The 26,922-nt window shown below is 52.8% G+C and overlaps 1 protein-coding gene across 1 annotated transcript in view; it reads right to left on the reverse strand.

Moving 5' to 3' along the window:
* The window catches only part of SLCO2A1 (solute carrier organic anion transporter family member 2A1), a 93,684-nt gene that overhangs the window by 15,047 nt on the left and 51,715 nt on the right, over positions 1-26,922 (reverse strand). The window contains exons 4-11 of the mRNA XM_058294980.1: positions 18,051-18,278; positions 17,225-17,323; positions 14,993-15,129; positions 13,133-13,211; positions 12,450-12,614; positions 9,454-9,643; positions 7,702-7,867; positions 5,452-5,615 (exon numbers count right to left, since the gene is read on the reverse strand). Coding sequence (XP_058150963.1) covers positions 5,452-5,615; positions 7,702-7,867; positions 9,454-9,643; positions 12,450-12,614; positions 13,133-13,211; positions 14,993-15,129; positions 17,225-17,323; positions 18,051-18,278 — 1,228 coding nt within the window. The remainder of the gene's footprint in view (positions 1-5,451; positions 5,616-7,701; positions 7,868-9,453; positions 9,644-12,449; positions 12,615-13,132; positions 13,212-14,992; positions 15,130-17,224; positions 17,324-18,050; positions 18,279-26,922) is intronic.

Consider the following 26,922-nt stretch of genomic DNA (forward strand, 5'->3'; position numbering starts at 1 on the left):
CACCTGGTCCTTTTGTTTGGAAGGAAAAATGGCTGAAGGTGCATTTGTATACTGATTCATGGGCTGTGACCAATGGTTTGGCTAGATAGTCAGGAACTTGGAAGGAACATAATTAGGAAATTGGTGACAGAGAGGTCTGGGGGAGATGTATGTGGATAGACCTTTCTGAATGGGTGACAAACATGAAGATATTTGTGTCCCATGTGAATGGTCACCAGTGGATGACTTCAGCGGAGGAGGAGTTAAATAATTGAATGGATAAGATGATCCATTTTATGGATAGTAGTTGGCTTCTTTCTCAAACCACTCCTGCCATTGTCCAAAGGGCAATGTAAGTAAGGAAGGAGGTTATGCATGGACTCAGCAACGTGGACTTCCCCTCGCCAAGGCCAACCTGGCTACAGTCACTGCTGGGTGCCCAATCTCTAGAGGTAGAGACCAACACTCAGTCCCCAACATGGCACCATTCCCCGAGGTGATCAGCCTGGAAGGAACAGTGCATTACTCTAACTGGAATAGAAATGTACTTTAGATACAGATTTGCCTTCCCTGTACCCAGTGCTTATGCCAAAATTATGATCCATGGGCTTACAGAGTGCCTCATCCACCATTGCAGTATTCCACACAGCATTGCTTCTGATCAAGGAACACTCTTAACAGCAAATGAAGTGGAGGGATGGGCACATGCTTATGGAAATCACCAGCCTTAAATCATGTTCCCAATCATCATGAAGCAGCTGGATTGACAGCACATGGAATGGCCTTTTGATGGCTCAATTACAGCACCAACCAGGTGGCAATGCCTTGCAGGGCCGAGGCAGTGTTCTCCAGGAGAATGTATATGCTCTAAGTCAGTGCCCGCTCTATGGTGCTATTTCTCCTGTAGCCAGGATTCATGGGTCCAGGAATTGGGAATGGTACCACACACTATTGCCCCTAGTGATCCACTAGAAAAATTCTGTTTCCTGTCCCTGCAACCCTAAACTTTGTTGGTCTGTAGGTATTAGTTCCCAAAGGAGGAGCACTTCTATGAGGAGCCACAACAATGATTCCATTTAACTGGAAGTTAAAACTGTCACCTGGCCAATGTGGGCTCCTCATGGCTCAGAATCAGCAAGTAAAGAAGGGAGTTACTAGGGTGATTGATCCTGATTATCAAGGGGAGTCAGAACCATACTACTACTGCACAATGGAGGTAGAGAGTTTGCCTGGAATAAAGAAGATCTGGAGTGTCTCTTAGTAGTGCCATGTCCTGTGATTAAAGTCAACAGAAAACCCAATCCAGGCAGGACTACCAACTGGCCAGAAACTTCAGAAATGAAGGCTTGGATCACCCCACCAGGCAAAGAACCATGGCCAGCTGAGGGGCTTGCTGAGGGTAAAGGAAGGATGGACTGGATAACGGAAGAAGGTAGCTAGAAACCCGAGCTATGTTCCCATGACCAACTGTGGAACGAGGACTATAAATGTGATGCGTTCTTCTTCCTTGTTTGTTATGAACATGTGCATGTTTGTATGTACGTGCAGATACACAAATATCTTTGTTTTCTTTTCTAGCTTATCCCCTTATCATATAACATATTAACTTTATCTCATTGTATTTAAGTTATAAGATATTAAGTTTAAGAGTGAGTATTACCCAAGGATTTGCATCCTTTTCTGGGGAAAAAGTATGTTTCTAACTGTATGCAAGATGGCTGAATTAAGTTAGGTCAAAGTATGACTGTTTCTGTGTTTATTAGAAATTAAGTATGGCTTAAGGAGCTGTGTATGGGTGCCAAGTTGGCGATGATTTAGTTCATGTGTCAACTTGGCTAGGTTATGGTGCCCTGTTGTTTGGTCAAGCAAGCTCTGGCCTGATTGTTACTGTGAGTGTATTTAATGGATTTAAATCATTAGTCAGTTGATTGCTTCTATGCTGAGTGCATTTACACTCAACAAAGGAGATCGCCTTTGGCAAGAGACGTCTCATCCAACTGGCTGAGGCCTTAAAGTGAGAACTGAGGATTTCAGCAGTCAGAAAGAAGAACTTCACCTCTACTCGAGCCAGCCAGCTTCTGCTGGGGAATTCACTGAAATCTTCATTCAAGTTCCCAACTTGCAGCCTGCCCTTTGGAATTTGGACTTGCCAAACCTCATGGCCATGTAAGCCAATTCGTATAATAAATCTCATAGTATTTACATATATACCATATACAAATATAATATAATGTAATATAAATACAATATAATCTTCTCTCAGCTCTGTTTCTCTGGAACACCCTAACACAATACCCTAGCCTAGTTGGCCCACAAACTTAAGCATCATACCTGGGAACTCGTGAGAAATGCAAATTCTCAGGTCCCACTGCAGATGGGGTCTACTGGTCTGTGTTTAAACAAGCCCTCCAGGAGATAGTCACATGCTCAAATGTGGAAGCATTGGTTTATGAGATTGTCAAGGCTGCCTAGAGGCCCTCCAAAGAGGCAGGGGGCCGGGGAAAGAGGCTGGGAATGGAGAGAAGGATGCTTAAGGGTGCATTTGAAGCAGCAGGTCTGAACAGTTCCCACAGAGTAGCTGATACCAGTAAAAGAAAGCCCTGATGCAGAGGGTAATTAGAGCCCCTGGGCTGAAGGCTGCTTGTGCAACTAGAAGAATCACCTACCCAGAGCCAGTTTCCTGTGTGCTGCACACAGCCCCAGGCTCAGACGGGCCCTGAGTTTGGCGTAATGCTCTGCTCTCACTGTCTTGAAATTTGTAATAATTTTTTAACAAGGGGCCCTGCATTTTCATTTTGCCCTGGGACACGCAAATTATGTAGCTCGACTTGCTCCTGCTCTTCCTCCTCCAAGAGAGGGAATGTGTTTAGCTGAGAAAGGGAGCTGGGAGAGCGACAGAAGGGACTATCCGAGGGGGTGCTGCCAGGCCCCACCCAACCCTCGGGAGCTGAGGGGGGCTAGGGCTGGCCAGCAGGCGTCCAGGCCTGCGTTAGGCCCAGGCCGCTTCAGAGGCAGGGTGACCTTGGAGAGACAAGAGGTGAGCCACCTGACCCCAGCTGCCCTGTGCTCGCAACATAGGCTCCTGCTCCCGGCGGGTGCTTGCCAAGGAACAGCATTGGCGGATGAAGGGACAGTGAGGAAGGGAACTCAGAAGTAAACCCCGACCACTGCACGCGGCGCTTGGACCCGCACCGCCACAATTCTTCTAGCAAACTGGAGAGGGACCTGGCGTGGAGGGGAGGCCCGGTGAGGGACATCCTCCTCAGGGCCAGGGGCACCCCTGGGACGCCCCACAACGGAGAGGGCCTCGAAGTCAGTCCCCGTGGACGACTCCTTTCCACGATGGTCCCTTCGGCCACCCGGCCCGCAGGAGAGCGCCCCTTGCCTGGATCTGACTGAAGTCCAGGCAGACTTGCCTGGGAATCAGTTCACTGGGAGTGGACACCCTAATTCGGCTTCTGACTGTGCTGCGGGCCCGACCTGGTGTCTGATTCCTGCGTCTTGCTGCCGGCTCCCGCGCCCTCCGCATCGCCCGCTGGCCTTCCCTTCCAGCCTGTGTTCCTGGGCCTGGTTGGGGGCCAGGACGTAGCTAAAAATAATCCTTGGGTTGACTACAAAGTCGCTTTTAAGCCTCACCTTCTCCACACTCAATACATCTGTTCTTTCATCTTTCCCAGTCGGATTTATCTTTAAACCACGTTGGGATTCTGGGGCCTTCCCTTCGGTTTTGCCGCAGCTTCTGAAGGGGGAGATGTTTTAGAAGAGCCGCAGGTTGCCTGTCTTGTGAGTTGATGCTCTGTTCTGCTCTGCTTCCCTGTCTCTATTGGCAGACATCTTCTGGAAGGCGAGTCGACAGGGATTGCTCTCGCTCCCCAGGTGCTCAGGGACCTCCCACGCAAGTTCCTTCTTCCTTGCCCTCTCTCATGGTCTCATGCAGATTTAGCTCAGGGTCGGAGGGTCTGCCACGGTCATCTGACCTGGGCACATGAAGGAACCCCACTCAGGCGACCTGGCTGCGAGCAGCAGGACTGGGAATGCGCAGGTTGGGGAGCAGTGGAGAAGAGGGGACAGTGGCGTGTGGAGAGGCAGACGCCAAGGCTCCTGAGGTCGCTGCCTGTTCTTGCTGGGTATGTCAGGAAGGCAAGGGCCAGGCTGCTCTTTTTGGACCATGTTTCGGGGTTGTGGTTGCAGGGAGCAACCCTGAGGCATGAAGTAGCATCTTCCCCTAGACCAAGAGCAGATTGCTCACTGCTACTGGAAAAGTGAGGGCTCTCCCACGTTCAGTGTTCCTCAGTCGTGCCACAGGCCCACCGAGTCACTCCTGGTGGGACCTAGGGTAGGAGAGGTGAAAAGATAAGTGATGCAGCCTGATGCCCAGGCTGCTGGCTGTGCTGACAGTGTAAAGTCCTTTGTCTCTGACCCAAGAGTCTCATATCTTCTGCCATCATCCTGGCGAGAGTAACAGGCTAACTTGGTAGCTACCTTGTACCTAGGGTAAGATTCCAGACTGACAAGCGGTTGCTTTTGCTCTTTCCTCACCTCCTAACCTTCTGGGGAAAACATGTCATGAGCATCCACCTGGCTGTTAATAATAATAATGATTTGCCTAATAGTGATAATTAACTAATATATAGAACATCTTGTATTTACAAAGCAATTTACCATATAAGCCTGGCACCAAGTCTTGGAGGTCAATATCATTTGATAAATGAGGAAACTGGGACCTGGCAAGGTTAGGCAGTAGCTCAGGATGTTCAGCCAGGATGTGGCAGAGCTGGGACTTTGACCTTGGCTCTGTGTCCAAATCCTATTTTTCCCTCTTTGTTTCCAGGTACGTGAGGACAGGAGGGAAGAAGGATGGTGAGGCAGGCAGGGGCAGGTGAGGTGAACTTGCTGAAATACTGCTTTCTCTTTTGCAGAGGGCGAGGTAAGGGAGGGGCCTTCGTCAGACGCGCTCCAGCGCCAGCTCTAAGCAAGCACCTTCCCCTCTCCCTCCTCTTGTGCCGGCTTCTCCTTTCCTGACCAGAGAACTTGGTCCTGGGTTTTCTCATTTTCCATCTTTTCCAGAACCCCCATTCTAACTCCAGAATTGTCCTCCTTTTCTTTCTTTGATCTTTCTTTTGCATCCAACCGAATTCTCCTTCCTCCTCACAGTTCTCTTAAGATTAAAAAGTAAGTTAAGTCTACAGACATTTCCACAAGGTGGGCTGGCTTCAGCAGACGGCTCGGCCGTCCCAGCTCAGCAGGCCTGGGCAGGTGAGCCGGTGCTCCGGGGTACCGTGAGGGAGGCGAGGCAGCGGGGTGCTCGGCACCGAGCCCTGCACAGGTGGGGGTCCCGCCACGCTGCCAACGCCCAACGCCCGAAGGATCCTGCACGGTGTGACCAAAGGGCGTGGGGCGGCAGCTGGGCGTCGGGCCAAGGGAAGTGGGGGCCGGGGGCGCCAAGCCCCGAGCCCGGGGGGCAGCGCTTACCGCAGGACCATCATGTACAGGGGGTTGTGGGAGATGCAGGCTATCAGGGCGACAAAGGAGATGAGGAAGATGGCCGGGAGCAGGAAGTGGGCGCAGGGGATGGGGCACGGCCCCGTGCTGGCCGAGGCGGATCCTCCGGGCACACAGCTGCAGTTCAGGTAGACCTGGGACGGGAGGCGAGGGAAGGGAGGGAAACCTGCTGTTACTATTTTCCCCGCCCGTTTCCAGTGTCCGCGCCAGCTCCCGTCGGGGCGTCCCTCGGGTTTCAGCCCCTCTGCTCCTACCGGGGGCCCGTAGGGAGGAGAATGATACGGATGGGGAAGCTGGAGAAGGGCCCGGGAGGGGGTTTCGAGGTGCCCCATGAGCTCTGCCTTTGATCACTGTTTGGGCAACAGAAACTCTCTTCCCAAAGCCAGTCCTCCCAGGTTGGGCTGGGCTCTTCTAGCAGGTGTGCTGGGAAGACCCCGGATTCTACTGCCAGGCCCAGCTCATCCAAGGTGGGAATGCTGGCCTCTGGGCCAGGCCACCCCTGTGCCCAGCCACAGTGGGGAGCACAGTGGAATCCACTGGGCTCCGCCTATCTATAAAAGACAGAGAAGGAGGTCCTGCTCTCACACGTGCAACTGTGTGAAACCCACTTGTGCAGCTTGCTTCGATGGCCATTTAAACGTCAGAGCAGTAACGGCATCAGGCTCAGAACTAATGAGCTGGTAAGCGTTCACCTACTGGACAATGAGCACTATGTACCCTCTTTACCTTAGCTGCTAGGCAGCTTGGAAATAAGTTACAGACAATATTGCTGTAACTTCCCTCAGTTTGGAATTTTTTTTCCCTGTAGATTTTTGCCCCTTACACTTTACTGTTTTCCTTCTTGATACTATGCCAATGGATTTGGGTCTTGACGTGCATGTGCTATTATTGGAAACATGTCAAGATTACTTCTGGCAGTAGATGAGTCAGAGGTAAGTACATAAAGATAAGACAACCACAGAAGCCACCGGACTCCTCCACCTGGAAAGTAGCTAAGAGGGCATCTTGTCCCGGCTCCCCATCGTCCCCCTGCCTGGGACCCACACTCCTTGGCCGACGGAGGTGGCCGTGGAAGAGTCTTGCCCTGACTCTCAGAGGAGGGGATCGGCAGGGGCTGGCGTTGCCCACGTCCTCCACGCTGGCCTAAGGGGAGGGGAGGCGGCCCTTGCTATGGGGCGTCCTTAGGAACGCTTAGGAACTCTTAGGATGGACAGCGTGCAGCTCCTACGCCGGCCTGCTCGGCCCCAGCCCTGCCGGCCCCCGTCCATCAGGTGCGAGCCTCCTCCTTGCTCAGCAGCAGCGCCTCCCTCTCTTGCCCTGGGCATGTCCCCTCATTCACGCCCCGAGGCCCTCATGCTGCTCGCTGGACTCGGAACGTCTGGCTTCCCGATCCTCACAGCGTTTTCCTGTTCTGGTTGTTCAGTTCTGATGTCACCCCCTCAAAGAGGCCTCCCCTGGCCACCAGGCTCGAGCAGGCCCCATTCTGTCTGTCTAGGGCGTGGATCACTTTCTAGAACCATCTCGCAGGCCTACTTGATAGGATGTAAGTGCTGGGGCCGCCGGGGTCTTGCCTGATGTTCTCGCGCTGTATCCGCAGCCCCAGTGGCTGAGCCTGTGTCCACTAAGGATCTGCTGAATAACGGAGCACACGGCTCTGGGGGGCTTGCGCCTGGCTGACCGTGGAAGCCCGGGGCCAGGAGATGCAGGGCTTTGTAGAGAAGAGCCCCTGCCTGGGCAGGGCCCTGGGTTCTAGTCCCAGAGCTGCCACTAAGTATTCCCACGACATCAGCCCAGGTGAGTGGCCTCACCTGGCTGCTGAGGGGCTGACCCAAATGACCTCTTCTCTCGCTTCCACCGCTAACTTTCCAGGTCCCATCACAGAAGCCCTGTGCCCTCGATCTATCTGGGCCGCCCCGGCAGCTCTGCAACACGGCCAGGGCTCCGACCCCACAGGGGCCCGTGAAGCGACGTCAGCGTGAGCTGGAAGGAGCGCTTTGGCTCGCCCTTCTGCTCGACCTCAGGAATTCGCATTGGTTGGACACAGGCCAAACTTAAATTGGCTTCGGGCTGCAGGGGAAGTGGGAGAGGGCGGGTGGGGCCGGCCAGGATGCTGGTGATGAGCTGCCCTGCCCGTCCCGGAGCCAACCAGCGGCCTGCGCGGCAGCAGCCGGGCCCGGCCCCCGCAGCCGCTTCCGCCCCCCGGGACCCCGGTGTCCTTACGGCTTGCTTGGCGGCCGCGGAGCCCACGCTGACGGCCCTGCAGCCGGCGTGGCAGGGGGACAGGAACTCCACGCCGTTGTCTCCGCAGACGGGGTGGAAGGCGGCGTCCGGGCAGGAGCAGTCCCTGCGGCAGGCAGGAGGCTGCGGGTGTAGAGAACTTGATGTGCTGCCAGCAAAAAGGAAGCGGGGTGTCAGACAGGGCGAAAGCCGAGCGCGCCCTCCACGCTCCGCGCAGCCAGAGGCAGCCGGCCCGTGTGGACCTGGGCGCCGTGTCGGCCCGGGCGTGCCACCGGGGGCCTGGGCGACGCCTAGCGGGGCCGCTAGCAATTGCCATTTTTCCTGCGCTTGGAGCCTCACCCATCTGCTTCTCAGCCAAACCCACCAAGTTCTCCTTTGGAAGAGGGCTGGCAGGCCACCGCGCCCTGCCCCAAGCAGGGCCCAGGACAACCATGGCTCCAGGGGCAGGCACGGCAGGCAGAGCCAGGAAGCCACAGGCACTCGGCCCTCCGCGCCCCTCTGGCTCGGCCAGGGCAGAGGTCGGAGCCCTGGAGGCCGCCCGGGGCCAGCCGGCTGCCCACTCCCGGGCCAACGCTGGCATCGCCAGGCACGCGGGCCCCGGAGCTTCAGCCAGAGGCTCTCACGGCCCAGCTCGCAGGCCCCCCACTGCCTTGGCTGACATTCACGATCTAGGGGAGGCTGGGATAAGGGCCGACAAGCTGCGGTCCAGAGCTTTGTTCAAATCATTGTGCTCAGGAGAAGTAACACTTCCGGGACGTCTCCTGGGCCAGGCGCGGGGAATGCATAACCCGAGCAACAGCGCTACAAGTCTCCTCTGGTGGGTGGGCAAAAGGAAGCTCAGATAAGCCAAGGAATGTCCCCAGCTAGAGAAGAGCAGCACCAGGACTAGAACCCAGGCCCGTCTGATTGCAAAAACCCTGCGCTAAGCCGCAGGGAAGGCCAGCGACGGGCCGGAAGCCTTCTCAGCTTCTTGCAGCTTCTCGCAGCGCACAGTCAGCCTGCAGAAGGCCAGGCCAGGGGGTAGAATCCTGAGTGACGCCCCCTTCACCCACGCCCCCGATTCCACCCACCACAAACAGAACAGATTATTTCAAAGTGAGACAGAGAGAAAACACCAAGGCAAGAGGTTCGGCTCCCAATGTGGCAAACGCTAAAAGAAAAGGCCTTTGAAAGGTGACACCCAGGAAGGAACGAAAATGCTCCTGCTCTGCGGCCTGCCCCTCCCAGGCCTCTAAAGCCCTTCCTGAACGCCAGCCAGGCTGAGAGCTTACAGCCGCCTTGCTTGAGGCAAACTGATATTCTCTACTTTACCTGCCCTCCTCCTCCCCTGCCCTAATCTTTCAAGTCTGCCATCACTTTCATTGTTCTTCTCCAGGTCTTTTCAAGCTGCCTTCTCTCATCTTTCTTCAGCAGCTCAATGAGACTCTGTAATTCTAGCTGACAAAGAGCCGATGCGAAACATAGTTTACTTCCTGGTTCCCGTGGCTCACCGCTTGAAACCAAACTAAATTAGTTTTTGCTTCTTCTTAAAATACAGAATTCTAACCCTCATTGCTGGTGGTCCACAAGGACCCTCTGATCTCTTCTGATAATGGAGCATACTATTTACAAGGTGATTTTCTAAGTTGCCTTGTAAGATACAAGCTAAAAAAGCGGAAAGAGGAGAAAAGGGTTTAGGAAGCAGGAGGGAAGCCGTGGGGCTGGAAGGGGTTGCGTGCCCCTCATGCCCATTACCTGACAGGGTAGACCTCGGCCACAGCCGGGGTGGAGCATCCCATGAAGAAGAGAGGGGTGCAGAGTATCATGGAGATGGTGATGATGACGGCGGCCACACGGGGGATGGTTTGCAGAGAGAAAACGAAACGCTTCATGAGGATTCCTCCAAACAGCATTCCCAGGGCTGCCGCGGGCAGGTTCACGGCCCCTGCGGGTGGAGAGGAAGGCTCGGTGTGGGCGCGCTGGCCCCAGCGTGCGTGTGGGCTGCAGGTACCGAGCCGGACCCAGGAGAAGGGGCCGTGACTTCACGGACCACTGGAAACACGCTGTTGCCAGGCCTGGCTCTAAGTTCACACCTACAGAGTCCTGTAGATGCAGACAATTGCCTGTCTGCGCAGAGAATCAAGACGGGAAGCAGGTGTGGCTCAAGTGACAAGGCTTCTGCCTACCATATGGGAGGACCCGGGTTCAAGCCCTGGGGCCTCCTGGTGAAAAAGAAGAAGAGAAGGCGTGCCTGCGCGGCGAGCCAGTGCCCCGTGCAAGCGAGTCACGCAGCAAGATGATGAGGCAACAAAAGAGAGACGAAGGGGAGTCAAGGTGAAGTGCAGCAGAGACCAGGAACTGAGGTGGCGCAGGTGACAGGGAACCTCTCTCCACATCAGAAGTCTCCAGGATCAAATCCCGGTGAATCCTAGAGGAGAAAGACGAGAAGAGAAGACAAAAGGAGAAATAGATACGGAAGATCACACAGCAAATGGACACAGACAGCAAAAACCGCGGGGGGGGGGGGGGGGAGAAAATCACATATAAAAAATCAAATAGCATTTGTTATTAAAAATAACATGCATGCCTAAGCTGTGAGTGCCTGGCAAAGACGGCAGGAGGGGCTCGCTCAGCCGCTGCCTCGGATGCTCCGGAGGCGGCTGGGGCAGCAAGTTTCCGTTTCTGTTTCTTTAGGCTTCTGTATCATTTAAGTTTCTTATCCAAGTCTGTTTTTATTAGCAGAGGGGAAAAACCTTGAAAATGTTCATTTGAAGACAATTAGCATGATTAGAAAGGATTGGCACATAACCCAAGTGTGCCCGTCGTCCCGTGAAGCCGGGAACAGTGCCTGGAACAGAGGAGGCCCTCAGACGTCCCGGCTGAATGGAGGGCATCCCCCTGAAGACACGAGACGTGTGCCCCCTATCTATCTCCCCCCACCAGGGACTCGTTAAACCCGTGGAGAGGAGGGAAGGGGGCATGGAGGGCGGGCCTGAGGGGCTGGGGGGGGCAGGGAGCCCGGGGCGGTGGTGGCTGTGTGAACTGAGTTGGGTGTAAGGGGAGTTCTCAGCTGCAAGCAGGAGAATCGCATCCGTCAGCCACGTGGGACCTAAGCCTCCTCTCGATATGGAGGTGGAGTGGACATCACCATCCCAGGGTCCACAGGATGGAGGAACAAAATGTGGATTAGAGTGGACTTACGGGTGTTCTGCTATAGAACTATTGTGACTAGTAATGGAAGAAACTGTAGCATTCATCTGGAGAAAGTGGCCATGGTAGTTGCTGAGGGCAGGGAGAGGGAAGAAGAGATGTGATGTGGGGGCATTTTTGGGACTTGGAGTTGTCCTGAATGATATTGCAGGGACAGATGCTGGACATTCTATATCCTGCCATAACCCACTGAATGGACTGGGGGAGAGTGTAAACTACAATGTAAACTCTAATCCATGCGGTGCAGCAGTGCTCCAAAATGTATTCGCCAAATGCAATGACTGTGCCACAGTGATGAAAGAGGTTGCTGATGTGGGAGGAGTGGGGGTGGAGTGGGAGTGGGGTTATACAGGAACCTCTTACAGTTTTTGAATGTAACATTTTTTGTGATCTATTAACTTTAAAAAGATAATTAAAAAATAAAATAAAATAAAATAAATTTTTAAAAAAAGTGTTCAGACTCAAACTATAATCAAAGATGAAAAAAAAGTAGATTTACTGTTCCTCTATTAAAAAAAAGGGGGGGAGTAGTTCTGCGCAGGCGTGTCGGCAAGCCCCCAGCAGGGCTCCACCCCCGCGAGCAGGCCGCTGGACAGCAGTTCTGGGAGCTGCCCTGGGCTGTGCCCCTCCCGGCGTGGGCATGGGGCAAGGGGCCGTGGCCTTCCGACTCCTTGGGTGGGCTCACGTGCCCTGGGGTGACCCTGCCTCAGGATCCTGGGAAGCTGGCCGGGGCCCCTGGCAATCACACTGTTTTAGGAGATACATATATATATTTTTTATCTTTTTTTTTTTTAAAGATACAGAGACCACACAAAATGTTTTAGGGGATGTTTGAACCACAGGTGCTCTCTTTAGGGGCCTGCTCAGAGATGACCCCCGAGTCATGTCACCACGGCAGGTGGGCCTGGGCAGCTAAGACCTGGGACTGACGTTCTCAGGGGGCCTCGGGGCCCGTCTGGTCAAGCCCCTCTGTGGACTGGACCCGAAGTGCCCTGGGTGCCCAGGGAGGCCGCATCGGGGTTCGCCACCTCAGCCGCCTCAGGGCTCTACCCGCGGGACGCTGGCTCCCTGACCCGAGGCGGGGCGACGCCTGTGTTCCTAAGGCTCTCCAGGGGAGCCCAAAGTGCAGCCGGCGTGAGCCTCAGTGGGCCACGCGCTCGTCCCCAAGCCAGCGGAGCCACGCCGCCGGAGAGGAGGGCAGAGCCAGCAGGCAGGCTTGCCCGGGGCCAAGCTCAGCTCGCCCCCTGTCTCTGTTGCTTGATGTCAAGGCTTTTGGGAGACGGTCAGACTTCCAGCCCCTCTGACCAGAGCAAGGCAGACTCTGGCCTCCCGCCACGCAGGAAGAGGAAGCCCTTGGACGAGCTCCTGACAGGAAACACAGCGGCCCCAGAAACCTGCCAAGAATGTTCTAGAATACTGACCAGGAAAAATGTCCTTAAAATGCTTTCTCCTGTCTGCGTCCGGTCTGGCTGGGAGGCCTGAGGTGTCGCACCCCTCCCTCAGACGCAGCCTCCAGCTCCTGCAGTGCCCTCCTGACTCACCTATGAGGAAGTTGGCGTAGGCCGCGGACGCGCCGTACTGCTTCTCCAGGAACTTGTTGAGGAACGTGGAGAGGCCGGCGATGACCGAGGAGAAGGTGCACTGGGCCAGGACCACGAGCATGAAAAGTGGGTTCATCAGGAGCCTCAGGAAGATGCGGGGAAACCCTGCAGACAGAGGCGCTGTCAGGGCAGGAGGGCCTTCGCGAGGTGCCTCCTTCCAGACAACATTTTTCTCTTCCTCAGGGGAGAAGCCGAGGCACCAAGATGTTCAGTGGCCAGCCCAGGGGCACAGAGTCACTCAGACTCCCACTGGACGTGCTCACGGGCTTAATAAAACTGGATGCGCCTAAAAAAAACCATGTGGCGAGTGGAGAGAAGGAAGACTGACCCTGGGAACAGTCTCCTCACGCAACAGCCACCTCCACATGAAGGTTCAAGGGCGAGGAGAACATGGAGGCCAGACCAGAGGGGGAGTGGGTGGACTCCGCCTGGAGGGCTGGGCTTGAATTTGGGTCTTTCGGTCCCTGGAAAGAAGCTGTAGGAATACCTGGGCGATGAGGGCCAATTCCAGACCACCTGCTCTTTCTGCCCCTTCCCACATACAATACCACATGGGCTTGGGGACCCCTGACCGGCCCCTCCCCAGAGCCAGCCCGCCCGTGGCTGCTGGGCCAGTGCGTTACTTTTAATGAAATCCACCAGGGAGCCGCTTGACTTGACCTCGTCCATCTTCCTGGCCTCGTCCGCCATGGCAGAAGTCCTCTGCAGACAGCAAAGGGAGCGTGTGTTAGCGGCCCGGGCGCCCCGCAGCCTGCCACCCTTCCCTGCGCCTTTGACCCTTCTGGTCTCGAGGCTCGGGGCTGCGCTGCTGTGAGCCGCCCCAGGTGTGTGTGAGGGAGGACAGACGGAAGCTGTTCTCTTGACGCAAACTCCACCCATAGTTCAGCAAGCTGGGGTTTTGCCTGACGACCAGGGCACTCTCAGGCCGACACCTCCCGCGATAACTGTGAGCATATTGTCTCACGTCTAATTGGCCCGTGGCACATGCCTGAGGGTGTCTTAGCAGATCCCAGCCCTTGTCTGTCCGTCATGTCCACCTTTCCCCCCCGACCTCGGATTGCAGGAACTGCCCGCTTCTGGAGCAGCCTGTCCAGATGGTCCGCCCTGCCTAGCTCGCCCTTTTTGACTTCTCTGTGGCGCCCCTGCTTCCTCCCGGCCCCAAACTGGAGTGCTGGCCCTTTCCCTGCACTTTCTGTGCCTTCTAACTCTGAGCTCGCCTACTGCTGGTGGACTCGCTGGCCAGCCTGAGACCCCCAGCTCCGAACCCCCAGCACGGATGCAACCCCCCCGAGCTGTGACAGACAGGAGCCTCCAGCGGAGACACTGCCAGGAACAGGACCCCTGCTTGCTGAGGGCTTACTCCACGCTGGGCACTCTGCCTCGCGCCCCACCTGCGTCGTCTCGCTCCTCACCATCTCCTTCCGAGACAGGTGCTCTAAGCATCAGGGGTATTTTAAAGAAGAGAACTTGGGAACAAGGCAACCCGCTTAGGATCATTCAGCTAGTTTACGAATAGCAGAACTGGGTCCACAAACCAGGTCTTCCTGACCCTGGACCACCATGTGCTGCCCACCTCCGAAATTCTTCCTCTAGGCAAGCCCAGGTGCTCCTACCCTGCTGCTTGCCCCATGGCTGGACAGTGACCTCATTCACCGCATTACAAACGCCAAGGTCTAGCTCTGGCTCAACACCTTGGCACCCGCTTATCCCCTCCTTCTCCTCTAATCCAGCCCCCTCTCCAGGAATGCTTATTCTTGCCCTTGCTTCAGCTCTTTGACAGCCACTCAGCTGTGTGCCCCATCTTTTGTCTGTATCTCTGCACTGGCCATCCTTCCTTCTTAACCGCCAACCTCAACCCAGGCACCATGTTGCTACCCAGGTGGTCACCCTCTCACTGCAGTGCCCCAGAAATTGGTGGGATTAGAACAAGTTTTAGGTCCTCCAACATACCATCAAGCCCCCACCCGGACTTCTCTCCCATTGCCCATTCTCATCCCTCCCTGATTTCTTTCCCCAGCAGATATGACCGGATAGATGCACAAAAGGTCCCTCGACTCAAAACATGCTCCATTCTCACCCTACTCCTACTCTTCAGTGCTAGGAATCCCCTTCTTACTCAGTCCTCCAGATTAGGACACTGAAGGGCCCTGTTAAATGCAAAAGTCACCTGTGCCACATCACAGTTGGATTTTACTGGATCTTAACTCTTTAGCTCAATTTAGATGAACTCAGTGTTTTCCAAATGCTCTCTGGAGCCCTCCTGAACCTCGAGATGCTAGCATGGTAAGGGAACACTGACAAGATCACCTTTTAGGGATTTACCCAGCAGCTTCACCTCTCAAGCCTCTGGGAAGTCCTGCATCTGTGAAACTTGTTTAGATATCACCCAGAATTTGCTCGACCTACTGCATCTCTCAGTTCTGCTTATATTCTACCCCCACCCAAACGCCTCCGGGTGGGGTCAGGCGCGCTCACAATCCTACCTCTCCTCCACTGGACATTGATCGAGGAAAGAAGAAGAAGGGGAAAGAGATGAGAACCAAGGAGGCTGAGGAGATGAGCAGGCCCAGCCACCAGGCTCCGATCCATCGGGGGTCTCCAGGGCTCAAGTCAACTGTAGCTGAAGAGGAACAAAAGGGCACAGGTGATACTGGATGCCTGCACGATCTCATGAACTTATGATGGGGCTCTTAGTGGCTTTCAGGCCACAGTTGAGAAGATACGAGCCATGAGCTAGAACCTTGCACAAGGCAACTTTCCTTATGCAGGCTGTTCTGGTCTTCCTGCAGAGCTGAGGCCACTGTGCTTGGAACAGAGGGTCAGAAAAGCCATGGTCTGAAGGGACAGAACTGTCCCCTCACCTCATTTTATTTCCAGCCCTTGGCGAGAATAATGATGAGGGGAATGGATTCTCCCAAGGGCTGACCACAGGCCAGATACTAGGCCACTTGCTTTACATGTGCTATCCCACCAGGTCCTCTTGGCAAAGCTTAGAGGTAGGACCTATGCCTGCCCACCATAACCAGTCAGGAAACTGAGGATCAGGAGGGCTAAGGCTGTTCTCCAAGGTCAAGGCCAGCAGGGGCCATTTTACTGGCCAATTTCAAACGTCTTCCTAGTGCCCAATTCTGCACTCTTAAACGCTGACTTCTCCTGCCCCTCAACTTTCAGATCCCTGAGAAAGAAGGCCCTGAAGAAACAATCATCAGCCACATGGCCTCTGAAGGAGACTTCTCCTGGCAAGTCTCCACCCCACATCTGAAAGTCTACCATGTGTTTCTATGCGGTGTCCAGGTAAAGAGGAAGGGAGGAGGGGGCAGGGTGGTCCACAGGCATCCCTGGGCACGATCCCAGGATGGATAAGGACGTCAGCAGCTGGTCTCCTTGGGCAACCAAGAGCAGCTGGAGCCAACTCAGGAATCAACAGCAAAAGGGAAAGGATGGCCCGAGCAGGAGGTAGGACCACTCTGCCCGTGCTTCCTCCTTTCAAGAGCAGTACAGACAACGACGTCGGCAGGTGCCACTGTGGTCCGAGTACAGGGACAGGCGTCTGCAGGCTCTGGCAGCACTGGCCAGGTGGAATGCTGGCTCAGATAGTTTAACGAAATCAGAAGGCTGGGTGCGGGCCAGGCACCCGTGGGGTGTCATTCCTGAAAGTCTGACTCAGACCTGCCTTCCAGCCATGTCTTCTCGCAAGTGGGAACCTTCCGGACCACCCACACACTTCCCACACTTGCAGCCCTTTTGGCTTGGTTCGGTGGCCAGGGTGGGCCATCTCCACTGGGAAGGCCTCAGCCCTCATCACTCTCTGCCGAATCCCACCCACCTGTCGAGGCTCCGTGAGACGCCTCCTTCCCGGGAGCCCTCCCTGACTGCCTTGGCAGGGGCTCGCGCGCCCTCCTCTGGACTTCGAGGCACTTTGCCTGCCCCTCTGTTAAGGCCCCGGCCCTCCTGCCCCTGGGCGGCCTTAGAGCAGGCAGTGCGCTCTTGCCGGCTTCATCCTGGGGCTGGCTCCCTAAATGTTAGTGCATGCGGCCTTGACAATGTTCTCTCACTCTCAGACACACTGGGATTTATTTTGTACCATTTTTCCAAGAACCGGAACTCACACTGATTAGCCTCTTAATATGCACCAGGCATGTTCTACTCTGCACAACTCTGTAGATGTGGAAACGGAGGCACTTGAGGATGAAATGACTCGTCCAAGGCCCCTCAGCCAACAAGTGAAACCAGGATTAGACAGACAGTCCAGCTCCAGTGCCCACACGTTACACACGATGTTACACCGCATGGAGTGAGCCACGGTCCGTGTGTATACTTTACGTAGTGTTTATTTTTTTGTCCCAAAGGAACTCTTTTTGAATCGTTTTTTCAAGTAATCAACAGTATCTTGGGGTCAAGGAACCTAGAGTTTTTTAATAGCCCCACCCAGAGGGCCCCGTGGTGGCACCCGCCGAGACCCTGTCCTAGGTCGCAAGGTTTCCCCACGGCAGACTTCTTGAGGGGAGAAAGTGGGTTTTCTTTGGCTGTGCATTGCCCCAGCAGCCAGCAGGGTCCTGCTGAGTGGGGGGCCCACTGCCCGCTCCTGCTGCCTGCGGGCAAGGAGGAGCCGTGAGCCGGGGGAGGGAAGCGGCCGTGCGCACTGGAGTGTGCTTCTCTGCCACCGGGGCTGCTCCGTGGCCGGCGACAGCCACGAGGGCCCTGCCCACACTCACCTGTGTCCACCCTGCCGTAGTCCACGAAGACCCGCAGCATGACAGAGCCCAGCAGGTATCCGAAAGCCGGCCCAAATACGGAGATGGCAAACAGGATGGCTGGGAACGAAGCCGGGGAGAGGCGGCTGAGGGCCTGGAGGCCGGGCGGTGCTCCCATGCCCCCCACCTGCCCCGGCCCTGCCCGGCCCCCCTGCGGTACACAAGGCCAGACAGTGGCGGCCCATGCAGACCCAAGCCTGTTCCCCCTCTAGCCGGAAGGACCCGCCTGCCGGGATGGGAGCGTTCCCCAAGGCATTTGAGCGCGGCCGACCCAGGTAACGGCCACAGCCTTGGTAGCCTTGCGGGCCCAGAGAGCCTGCGGGGCGGTTTGCTGTGCAAGAAGCCGGAGGGTGCTGAGTGTGGCCTGCAGCACGGGAGGGACCTGGGCCCTCAGAGGGCCGTCTGCTCTCTGCTGTGCACGCTTCATGGAGGCCAAGCCTGTCCTGAGGACGTCCCCGGTGCCGAGCACGGGGTGAAGCTGTCACATGCGTCTCGCGTAGTCTCCCAGCACCCAGCCACGGAGCGGCAGCCCCACCCGCAGTGAGGAAGCCGGGGCCCTGCGGCTCAGCCACCTGCCTGCGGCCACAGAGCTCGTGGGTACCCCAGCTGGAATCCAAACCCAGCTCTGTCTGATCCCCAAACCTCCGCGGTCACCAGCTGGGGGGCCGGGGAGGTCAGACTGGATTCCAGCACCCACGTGCCCTGTCCAGGCAGCCCCTGGCGAGTGCCACGTCAGGACCCACCCCGCTCCCCCCGCCCCGCGGCCGTCCTCGAGCCCACGACTCACAGATGTACAGGGGCGAGTTGTTGGGCTCCGAGAAGTCGTCCACGTAGGAGATCCCGAACGGCTGAATGGGCACCGTCCCGATGCCGGCCAGCAGCTGGGCGACCACCATCAGTCCCCACATGCTGCTCGCCTCCTTCCGGGCGTCCTGGGGGGTGCCGTGGCACCTGCTGGGGGGCACGTCCTGCCAGTGCTTCTGGCAGAGCTCGGCCTGGAAGTGGCTGCTGTTCCCTGCAGGGAGAGGGCACAGCCGGCTCCAGCAGCGGCCTCCACACCTGGCCGCCTCCCGGCCCCTCGGGCAGGGCCAGCCTGGGGCCAGGGGCTGTGCTGGCACGTGGGACGAGGTCGCTTCCTTCCAGGTGGCTGGCAGGAAGGATTCTAGAGATAAAGGTGAGTGTGGGCTTCCCCCAGGGGCAGCCCTTCCTGGGTGGGAGAGGGGCGTTTCTCTCCTGGGCACCCACGCTTTCTCCTCCCTGGGGACTGGGGGGCCGCTGAGCCTGCAAGGATCAAGACCGTCACGGCTGGCTGGAAAAGGGGAGGCAGGATCAAAGGCGGGGCTGTCGGCCTCCAGCTCCCCCGCTGCTCGGGCCCCAGGGTAAGTTCTCCAGCAGGAAAGGGGTGGCTCTGCTCCTAGGAGGTGGCCTCCAGCCTGGGAGGCCTCCACCCCAGCCTCCTGGAGCCCTTGCTCCTAAACGGGTGCCACGGCACATCGCCCTGGAGGGCCTACTGCCGGTCATCCTTACCACCCCGGGCAGCCGCCCAGAGCTGCAGAACCTCCAGGAACCGGAGGGACTTGGAGACGCTCCTATGACACATGGGGAAACTGAGGCTGCACCCAAGGGGCCCACCTCGAGGTCCTTGTGTGTGATGCCCACCCCCCCCCCCCGTGTGGCCTGCGGGCTGGCCTCTGTGGCTGTGGGGACCTGGCCGGGCGGGGGCTGCCGCCCACGCCTGGTTTTAATTTGGCCCCCGCTGAACAGTCCGCATCGCTGGGCTCTCCTGCGGGGCCCGAGGGCTTGTTCCCACGAGATTCCTTCTTTCCTCCCTTGTCCGTGGGGTTGTTCCTTTAATACTAAGGCACTTCAGCTTAACTCTCATTTGTGCTGCTGCCAGAGAGGGGATGGCCAGACGGCGGGCGTCCAAATACCACGGAGAGGGAAAACGAGGGCTGTGGACTAGCCCTGCTTTGCAGCCTGGCCTCTGCCAGCGTCGCGCTCAGACTGCCCGGAGGGTGGGGTTGGGGGCCGGTGCCGCCCTCCTCGTCGCCCTCCCCTACCCCCACGCATCCCGTCTGGCCCACCATGGACGGTTCTCTACATTGGCATCTGTTTGGGACATATTTGAAAACTGCTGTCCTGGGGGACTCCCCCATCTGACAGGGAGGTCTGGGACCAAGCGGTATGTGTCTGGTCAAGGTCACGGTGACCCCACTCCAGCTGAGAGCAGGGACCTCAGCACCCAGGCTTTGGCTACTGCTCCCTCCTTGCCTCTGTCCCCCATTCACAGTCACTATCCTGCCTTAACCAGAATCCAAATAAAGAGTGGTACAACCGCGCAGTGGGATAGCAGCCCTCTTACACTTAGGGTGGGGATAGACTCATTCACACGGCAAGATAGTTGTTACATCTTGTTTAGTTCAAAAAAAATACCCAGCAGTTTAGAGAAGACTATGAGCTCTAATTCACAAGATTTATGTTGCCTAATTGAATATGCAGAAAAAAACTTCTGCAAGACCATGGCTCTCCAGGGCTGATGAGATTGCAGTAATCTTTTTGTATTGTTTGCTTGAGTAAATAGATTTTCTAACTTTTCTATAATGAACACGTGATACTTTTGAAATAAAGCAATAATACAAGTTTTTAGATAAAAATAAATAAATATATTCGGAATTTAACTACTTCTCACTCCTTCTTTTTTCTTGATTCCACTCCTACTGCCCTTCTGCTTGGTCTGGGCCATGGCCTGCCCAGGAATCTCTCACGCCAGGGCTGTGCTACTCTGCCCCCCACCACCTCCTTTCCCTTGAGCCTTCCCTTCCTCCCCACTTTACAGGTTCTACTGTAGAGACCTGCGTTCCAGCACCAGCATTTTAAAATATCCGTATACAGAATGTTCCAGACCCTGAGCTGAGACGAGGACATTTGACTCCTGCTCAGAGATGTTACTGGCCTACCTAAGAGGCTGATTTGGAGCACAGCTGCAGTTTGGACTTGGGTCTATCTGACTCAGTCCATTATGTAGTCAAACCTGAAATGCTGGCTTTGGGAAAAGAGAAAAATCATTTAAGTTTTTGCAGGGATGCAGGAGCAAGGATGGCGGAGACTCCCCCTATCCCAGCCACATTTAGACTCATTCAGAAGGACTTCTGGGAAGACGGCAGACTTCTCTCCCAGAAAAAAATAACTAGAGGACAAGCAGAAATGGCCTGGAGAAAAATCTTCTAGGGTTTAGGACACTTGGGGAAGGCTGGACACCACCCAGAGGAGAGAGGGACAAAGGAAAAGAAATGTGATGGCATAATTATGAGTTAAGATCTGCAGCGGCTGCAGCTGTCAACCTCCCCCACACTAGAGACACTTTTGAATTCTCAGGCCTTGGGGCCAGCGGCTACAGACAAAGGGGGCCCCACGGATCCACTTTCCCAGGAAAAGGGAAAGAGGGACACAGCCTAAGGCTGACTCAGCATTCGACCCATAAATTTGGTCTGCTGTGTCCCACGAGCCTTCCAGGCTGGGTGTGGCCTCGCCGGTGTTTGCTTGGGAGCCTGCTCTGGACTAAAGAGAGCTGGCCTCTCAATCTCCCTCCACTGATGGGGGCTGGTTGTTGAGGATGCAGAGGGGAGTGGAATTATTTCCTACCTGGTAACAGGGAGGGGACGGGCAGCAAAGGTTGGAGAACTGCCTCTGAAAAAGTTTGAAGTATAAGGCTCTTAGCCTCCAGGCAGAGGCCTCTACCACATTGATCCAGTCCATGTTGTAGCAAACACTCTACAACTAGGCAGTGAACTGAGAGGGCTGCCAAAGGGACCATCAACTGGCAGACCAAGGAAGTACACATGAGGAAATTAAAAGTAAAAGAGGCTTTTTCTGGCCTTTATAGTCTCCCTCCCCAAGGCCTTAGGAAGTGAGTCTGCAACCCATAACTGGGTCCAGAGCCCAGTTTTGAAAAACTAACTGGGACAATTCTAAAGATCCAGAATAAGGTGAACCAAGAATCAAAGAACAGCAGTAACACACAGACTAATGCTACTAAATCCCTAAATAAAGAGAGAGAAACTGAGCATGAGTAAACTCACCATCCTAATCAGATGTCTAGACATCAGCAAAAATTATAAGCTATACTAAGAAAATAGAAGAAATGGCCCAAGAAAAGGAGTATATCAAAGCCCTAGAAAAGACTAAGGATTTGAGACAACTAATCAACAAGTTGCACAGAAATTTCCCAAATCAAATTAATGAGATGAAAGACATATGGCTAAAGAGATCAAGAAAATCAAGAAGACACTGACTGAGCACAAAGAATAATTTGAAAACCTGAATAGAAAAGTAATTCAGAGCTCATGGAAATGAAAGACATGACAGGTGACATCTAAAATACATTAGAGCAGGAAGCGGACTTGGCCCAGTGGTTAGGGCATCCATCTACCACATGGGAGGTCCGCGGTTCAAACCCCCGGCCTCCTTGACCTGTGTGGAGCTGGCCCATGCACAGTGCTGATGCACGCAAGGAGTGTCATGCCATGCAGGGGTGTCCCCATGTAGGGGAGCCCCACACACAAGGAATGTGCCCTGTAAGGAGAGTCGCCAGCGCAAAAGAAAGTGCAGCCTGCCCAGGAATGGTGCCACACACATGGAGAGCTGACACAACAAGATGATACAACAAAAAGAAACACAGATTCCCATGCCACTGACAGCAACAGAAGCAGATAAAGAAGATCACACAGCAAATAGACACAGAGAACAGACAACTGGGGCGGGGGCAGGAGGGAAGGGGAGAGAAATAAATAAATAAATAAATCTTTAAAAAAATAAAATAAAATACATTAGAGGCATACAACAGCAGACTCAAAATGATACACAAAAGAATAAGTGATACAGAAGACAGAGTATCTAAAATTGAAGATAGAAAAGAATGAAAAAAATTGAGCAGAGGTTCAGGGAGTTAGGTGATAACATGAAATGCTACAACATTTGTGTCATGGGAATTCCAGAAGAAGAAGAGAATGGAAAAAGGGCAGAAAAAGTATTTGAGGAAATGCTAGCTGAAAATTTCCCAACTCTTACAAAAGAAATGAACTGACATGTCCAAGAAGAGTAGCATATCTGAATCAGAATAAATCCAAATAGACCTACTCCAAGACACGTACTACTCAGAATGTTAGACATCAAAGATAAAGAGAAAATTCTGAAAGCAGCAAGGTAGAAGCAAGCCATCACATACAAGGGCCCCCCAGTAAGACTTAGTGTGGATTTCCCATCGGAAACCATGGAGGCGAGAAGACAGTGGTATGATACAATTAGGAAACTGAAAGAGAAAAACTGCCAGCCTTTTAATTCCTTATCCAGCAAAATTGTCCTTTAAATATGAAGGTGAGCTTAAAAGATGATGAGCAGAAACTAAGAGAATTTGTAAGAAAGAATCCACCTTTGCAGGAAATATTAAAAGAAGCCCTAGAGCCTGAAAGAAAAAGACAAGAGATTTTTGCAAAAAAATTTTATGCAAGAACTTTATGAGATACAGAAAGCCATTATACATGAACAAAAGGGACAATCCACCAGAAAGAAATAACAGTCATAAATATCTATGCACCTAACCAGGGGGCCCCAAAATACATAAGGCAAATTCTGGCAAAACTGAAAGGAGAAATAGACATCTCTACAATAACTGTTGGAGACTTCAACACCCCACTCCCATCATTAGATAGAACAATTTGACAGAAAATCAACACAGAACCAGAGAACTTGAACAATATGAACAATATGACTTAACAGACATATACAGAACGTTGCACCCAAACTCGGTGGTTCATACATTCTTCTCAAATGCCCAAGGATCTTTTTCCAGGATAGACTGCATGGTAGGTCACAATGCAGCTCTCAAAAAATATAAGAAGGTTGATATTATACAAAGAACTGTCTCGGATCATAATGAAATGAAATGAAATCAATACTAGAGAGGAAAGAGGTAAATTCACTAATGTATGGCAGCTGAACAACTCACTCTTAAATAATCAGTGGGTCAAAGAAGATATTGTAAGTAAAATTAGTAAACACACTGAGACGAATAAAAACGAGAGCACAACTTATCAAAACCCATGGGACACAGCAAAGGCAGTCCTGAGAGGGAAATTTATAGCCCTAAATGTTTATATTAAAAAAGAAGGAAGAGCTAAAATCAAGGACCTAAATGAACAATAGGAGAAACTAGTAAAAGAACAGCAAACCCCCCCAAAGTCAGCAGAAGGAGAGAAATAATAAAGATTGGAGCAGAAATAAATGACATTGAGAACAAAAGCATATTAGAGAAAATCAAGTAAACCAAAAGCTGGTTATCTCAGAAGGTCAATAAAATTGACAACCCCCTAGTTAGACTAACAAAGGAAAACAGAGAGAAGATGTAAATTAATAAAATCAGAAATGACAGTGGCGAAGTCACAGCTGACCCCACAGGGGGAGAAGAAAGGATCAAAAGAGGATATTATAAGAAACTGCATGCCAAAAAATTAGAACACCTAGATGAAATGGACAAATTTCTAGAAATGCACAAACAATCTATATTGACTCTACAGGAAGTAGAAGAACTCAATAAACGAATCACAAGAGATTGAACCAGTCATCAAAAATCTCCCAACGAGGAAAAGTCCAAGACCGAATGGTTTCACAGGTGAATTCTACCAAGCATTTTGAGACGAATTAACACCAGTCCTGTTTAAACCCTTCTAAAAAATTGAAGGAGGGAAAATTACCCAACACATTTTATGAAGCAAACATCATCCAAAGTCAGATAAGGATATTGCAAGAAAAGAAAATTACATATCAATCTCTCTAAAGATAACAGATGCAAAAACTCTCAACAAAATATTTGCAAATAGAATCCAACAGCATACCAAAAGACTTATACATCATAACCAAGTGGGATTTGTTCCTGGTATGCAAGGGTGGTTCAACATAGGAAAATCAATTAATGTAGTACACCACATTAACAAATTGAAGGAAAAACCACATGATCATCTTGATCGATGCGGAAAAGAAAAGGCAACTGACAAAATCCAGCATCCTTTCTTGATAAAAACACTTCAAAAATAGGAATAGAAGGAAAATTCCTCAATATAACAAAAAGCATATGTGAAAAACCCACAGCCAACATTGTCCTCAATGGGGAGAGGCTGAAAGCTTCCCCTCTAAGATGTGGAACAAGACAAGGACGCCCACTGTCACCACTGTTATTTACATGTGCCAGAAGTCTAGCTAGAGCAATTAGACAATTTAAAAAAGGCATCCAAATAGGAAAAGATGTAAAACTCTCCCTATTTGCAGACGACACGATCCTATATTTAGAAAATTCTGAAATATCTATGACAAAGCTCCTTGAGCTAATAAGTTCAGTAAAGTGGCAGGATTCAAGACCAACATGCAGAAATCAGTAATATTTCTGTACACTAGTACTGAACAACCTGAGGAGGAAGTCAGGGGAAAAAATTTCATTTACAATAGCAACAAAAAGGGAAGTGGATGTGGCTCAAGCGACTGGGCTTCTGTCTACCATGTGGGAGGTCCAGGGTTCAATTCCTCGGGCCTCCTTGTGAAGGCAGGCTGGTCTGCACAGTGAGCTAGCCTGAGCGGAGTTCTGGTCCACGTGACAAGCTGGCCCACGCAGGAGTGCTGGCCCATGCAGCAAGCTGGCTCAAGTGGAGAGCTGGTGCAGCAAGATGATGCAACAAAAAGAGACAGAGAGGAGAGACAATAAGAGATGCAGCAGACCAGGGAGCTAGGGTGGCACCAGAGATTGAGCACCTTTTTCCCTCTCTGGAAGGTTCCAGGACAGGTTCCTGGTGCTGACTAAAGAGAAGACAAGCAGACACAGAAGGACACATGGCGAATGGACACAGAGAGCAGACAACGGGTGGTGGGAATCGGTGCTACTGTTGGTAGGTGGTGGTTTCTTGGACCTTATGCCCAAAATATGTGCAACAAAAGAAAAAATAGATAGATGGGACCTCCTCAGAAGTAAACACTTTTGTACCTCACAGGACTTTGTCAAAAGTGTGAAAAGGCAGCCAACTCAATGGGAAAAAATATTTGGAAATCACATATCTGATAAGAGTTTAATATCTGTGATATATAGGGAGATGCTATGACTCAATAATAAAAAAGACAAATGACATGATTAAAAAAGACTTGAATAGCATTTGTCCAAAGAAGAAATACAAATAGAAAAAAAACCCACATGAAAAAATGTTCAATGCCACTAGTGATTAGGGAAATGCAAATCAAAACCACAATGAGACATCATTTCACACTATTAGAATGGCCACAATTAAAAAGACAGAGAACTACAAGTGCTGGAGAGGATGAGGAGCGATAGGAACACTTATTCACTGTCGGTGGGAATGCAGAATGGTACAGCCGCTGTGCAGGACTGTTTGGCAGTTCCTAGAGAAGTGGAATAGAGACTTGCCATGTGACCCTGCAATATCGTTAACTGGGTAGATACCCAGAAGACCTTAGAGCAGTGACACGACGGACATCTGCACACCCATGTTCATTGTAGCATTATTCACGACTGACTAAAGATGGAAACAAGCCATGTTTCCCTCAACTGATGAATGGATAGACAAATTGTGGTGAATACACACAATGGAATATTATGCAGCTGTAAGAAGAAATGAAGTCATAAAGCATATGACAACATGGATGAACCTGGAGGACATTATGTTGAATGAAGCAAGCCAGACACAAAAGGACAAATACTGTATGATCGTGCTACTATGAAACAAATATACTGTGGAATCTCATGGAGTTAATAACTTGAATATGGGTCACCATAAGATAGAATGAGATTAGAGAACGGAAAGCTGAGGGTTGCCTTGTGCAGAATTAGTAAAAAGCACGTGTGTTAATCTTTGGAAGTGAATACACAAGGTGAAAGCCCCACATAATGTCTGTAACTAGTGATACTATTATGTATGAAAGGGGTTTAAAGGGAAAGTCTATGGACATGTATATTAACTAAAAGGAAAGCTAAAAAATGTAATACGGGACTGTATAGCACAGTTAAACCATATGTGAAATATGAAAAACAAAACACACATTCAAAGCTCTCTGGCCTGGGGGTGGCTGGAACCCTGAACCTACTTCCTCCTAGGTAAGGTGTCCTAGAAAGGGGCTGGCTGCTGGGATTTTTGCTGAAACCTGGGACAACGAGATGAAATAAACATACTCACATGTGCCAAGAAATTAGTGTTAGCTCTAGGTGGTTGTACGATCATGAGCACATCACTAGACTTCTCTGAACCTCAGTTTCCCTGGGGCAGAGGCCACGAGGTGGCTGGATAGGGAGATGCCCTGTGGTCCTTCCAGAGCTCGGAGGCGGTGGTGCCAGAAGAGGCCCCGGCACGAGAAGTCGGAGCCCGCTGGCCAGTGGGCAGGCCTGGGGGCTGTGTCCTGCCCGCGAGGAGGAAGGGGCAAAGTGATGCCCTCGGGGCCCCACTCTCAGGGCAGCCTCTACAGCCTGGAAGTGCAGGAATGTAGAATGCACCTGCTGAGAGAGACCTGGGCAGTCCTGCCGCGCATGCATGCGGGCATCCCTCCATCAGCACTGACCTGCGCCCCATGCCCAGGGCCACAGGGCGGGGTCGGCAGCCTCCACGGCTCCT

This window comes from Dasypus novemcinctus, chromosome 4 (genome assembly GCF_030445035.2).
Source record: "Dasypus novemcinctus isolate mDasNov1 chromosome 4, mDasNov1.1.hap2, whole genome shotgun sequence".
Taxonomy (NCBI): domain Eukaryota; kingdom Metazoa; phylum Chordata; class Mammalia; order Cingulata; family Dasypodidae; genus Dasypus; species Dasypus novemcinctus.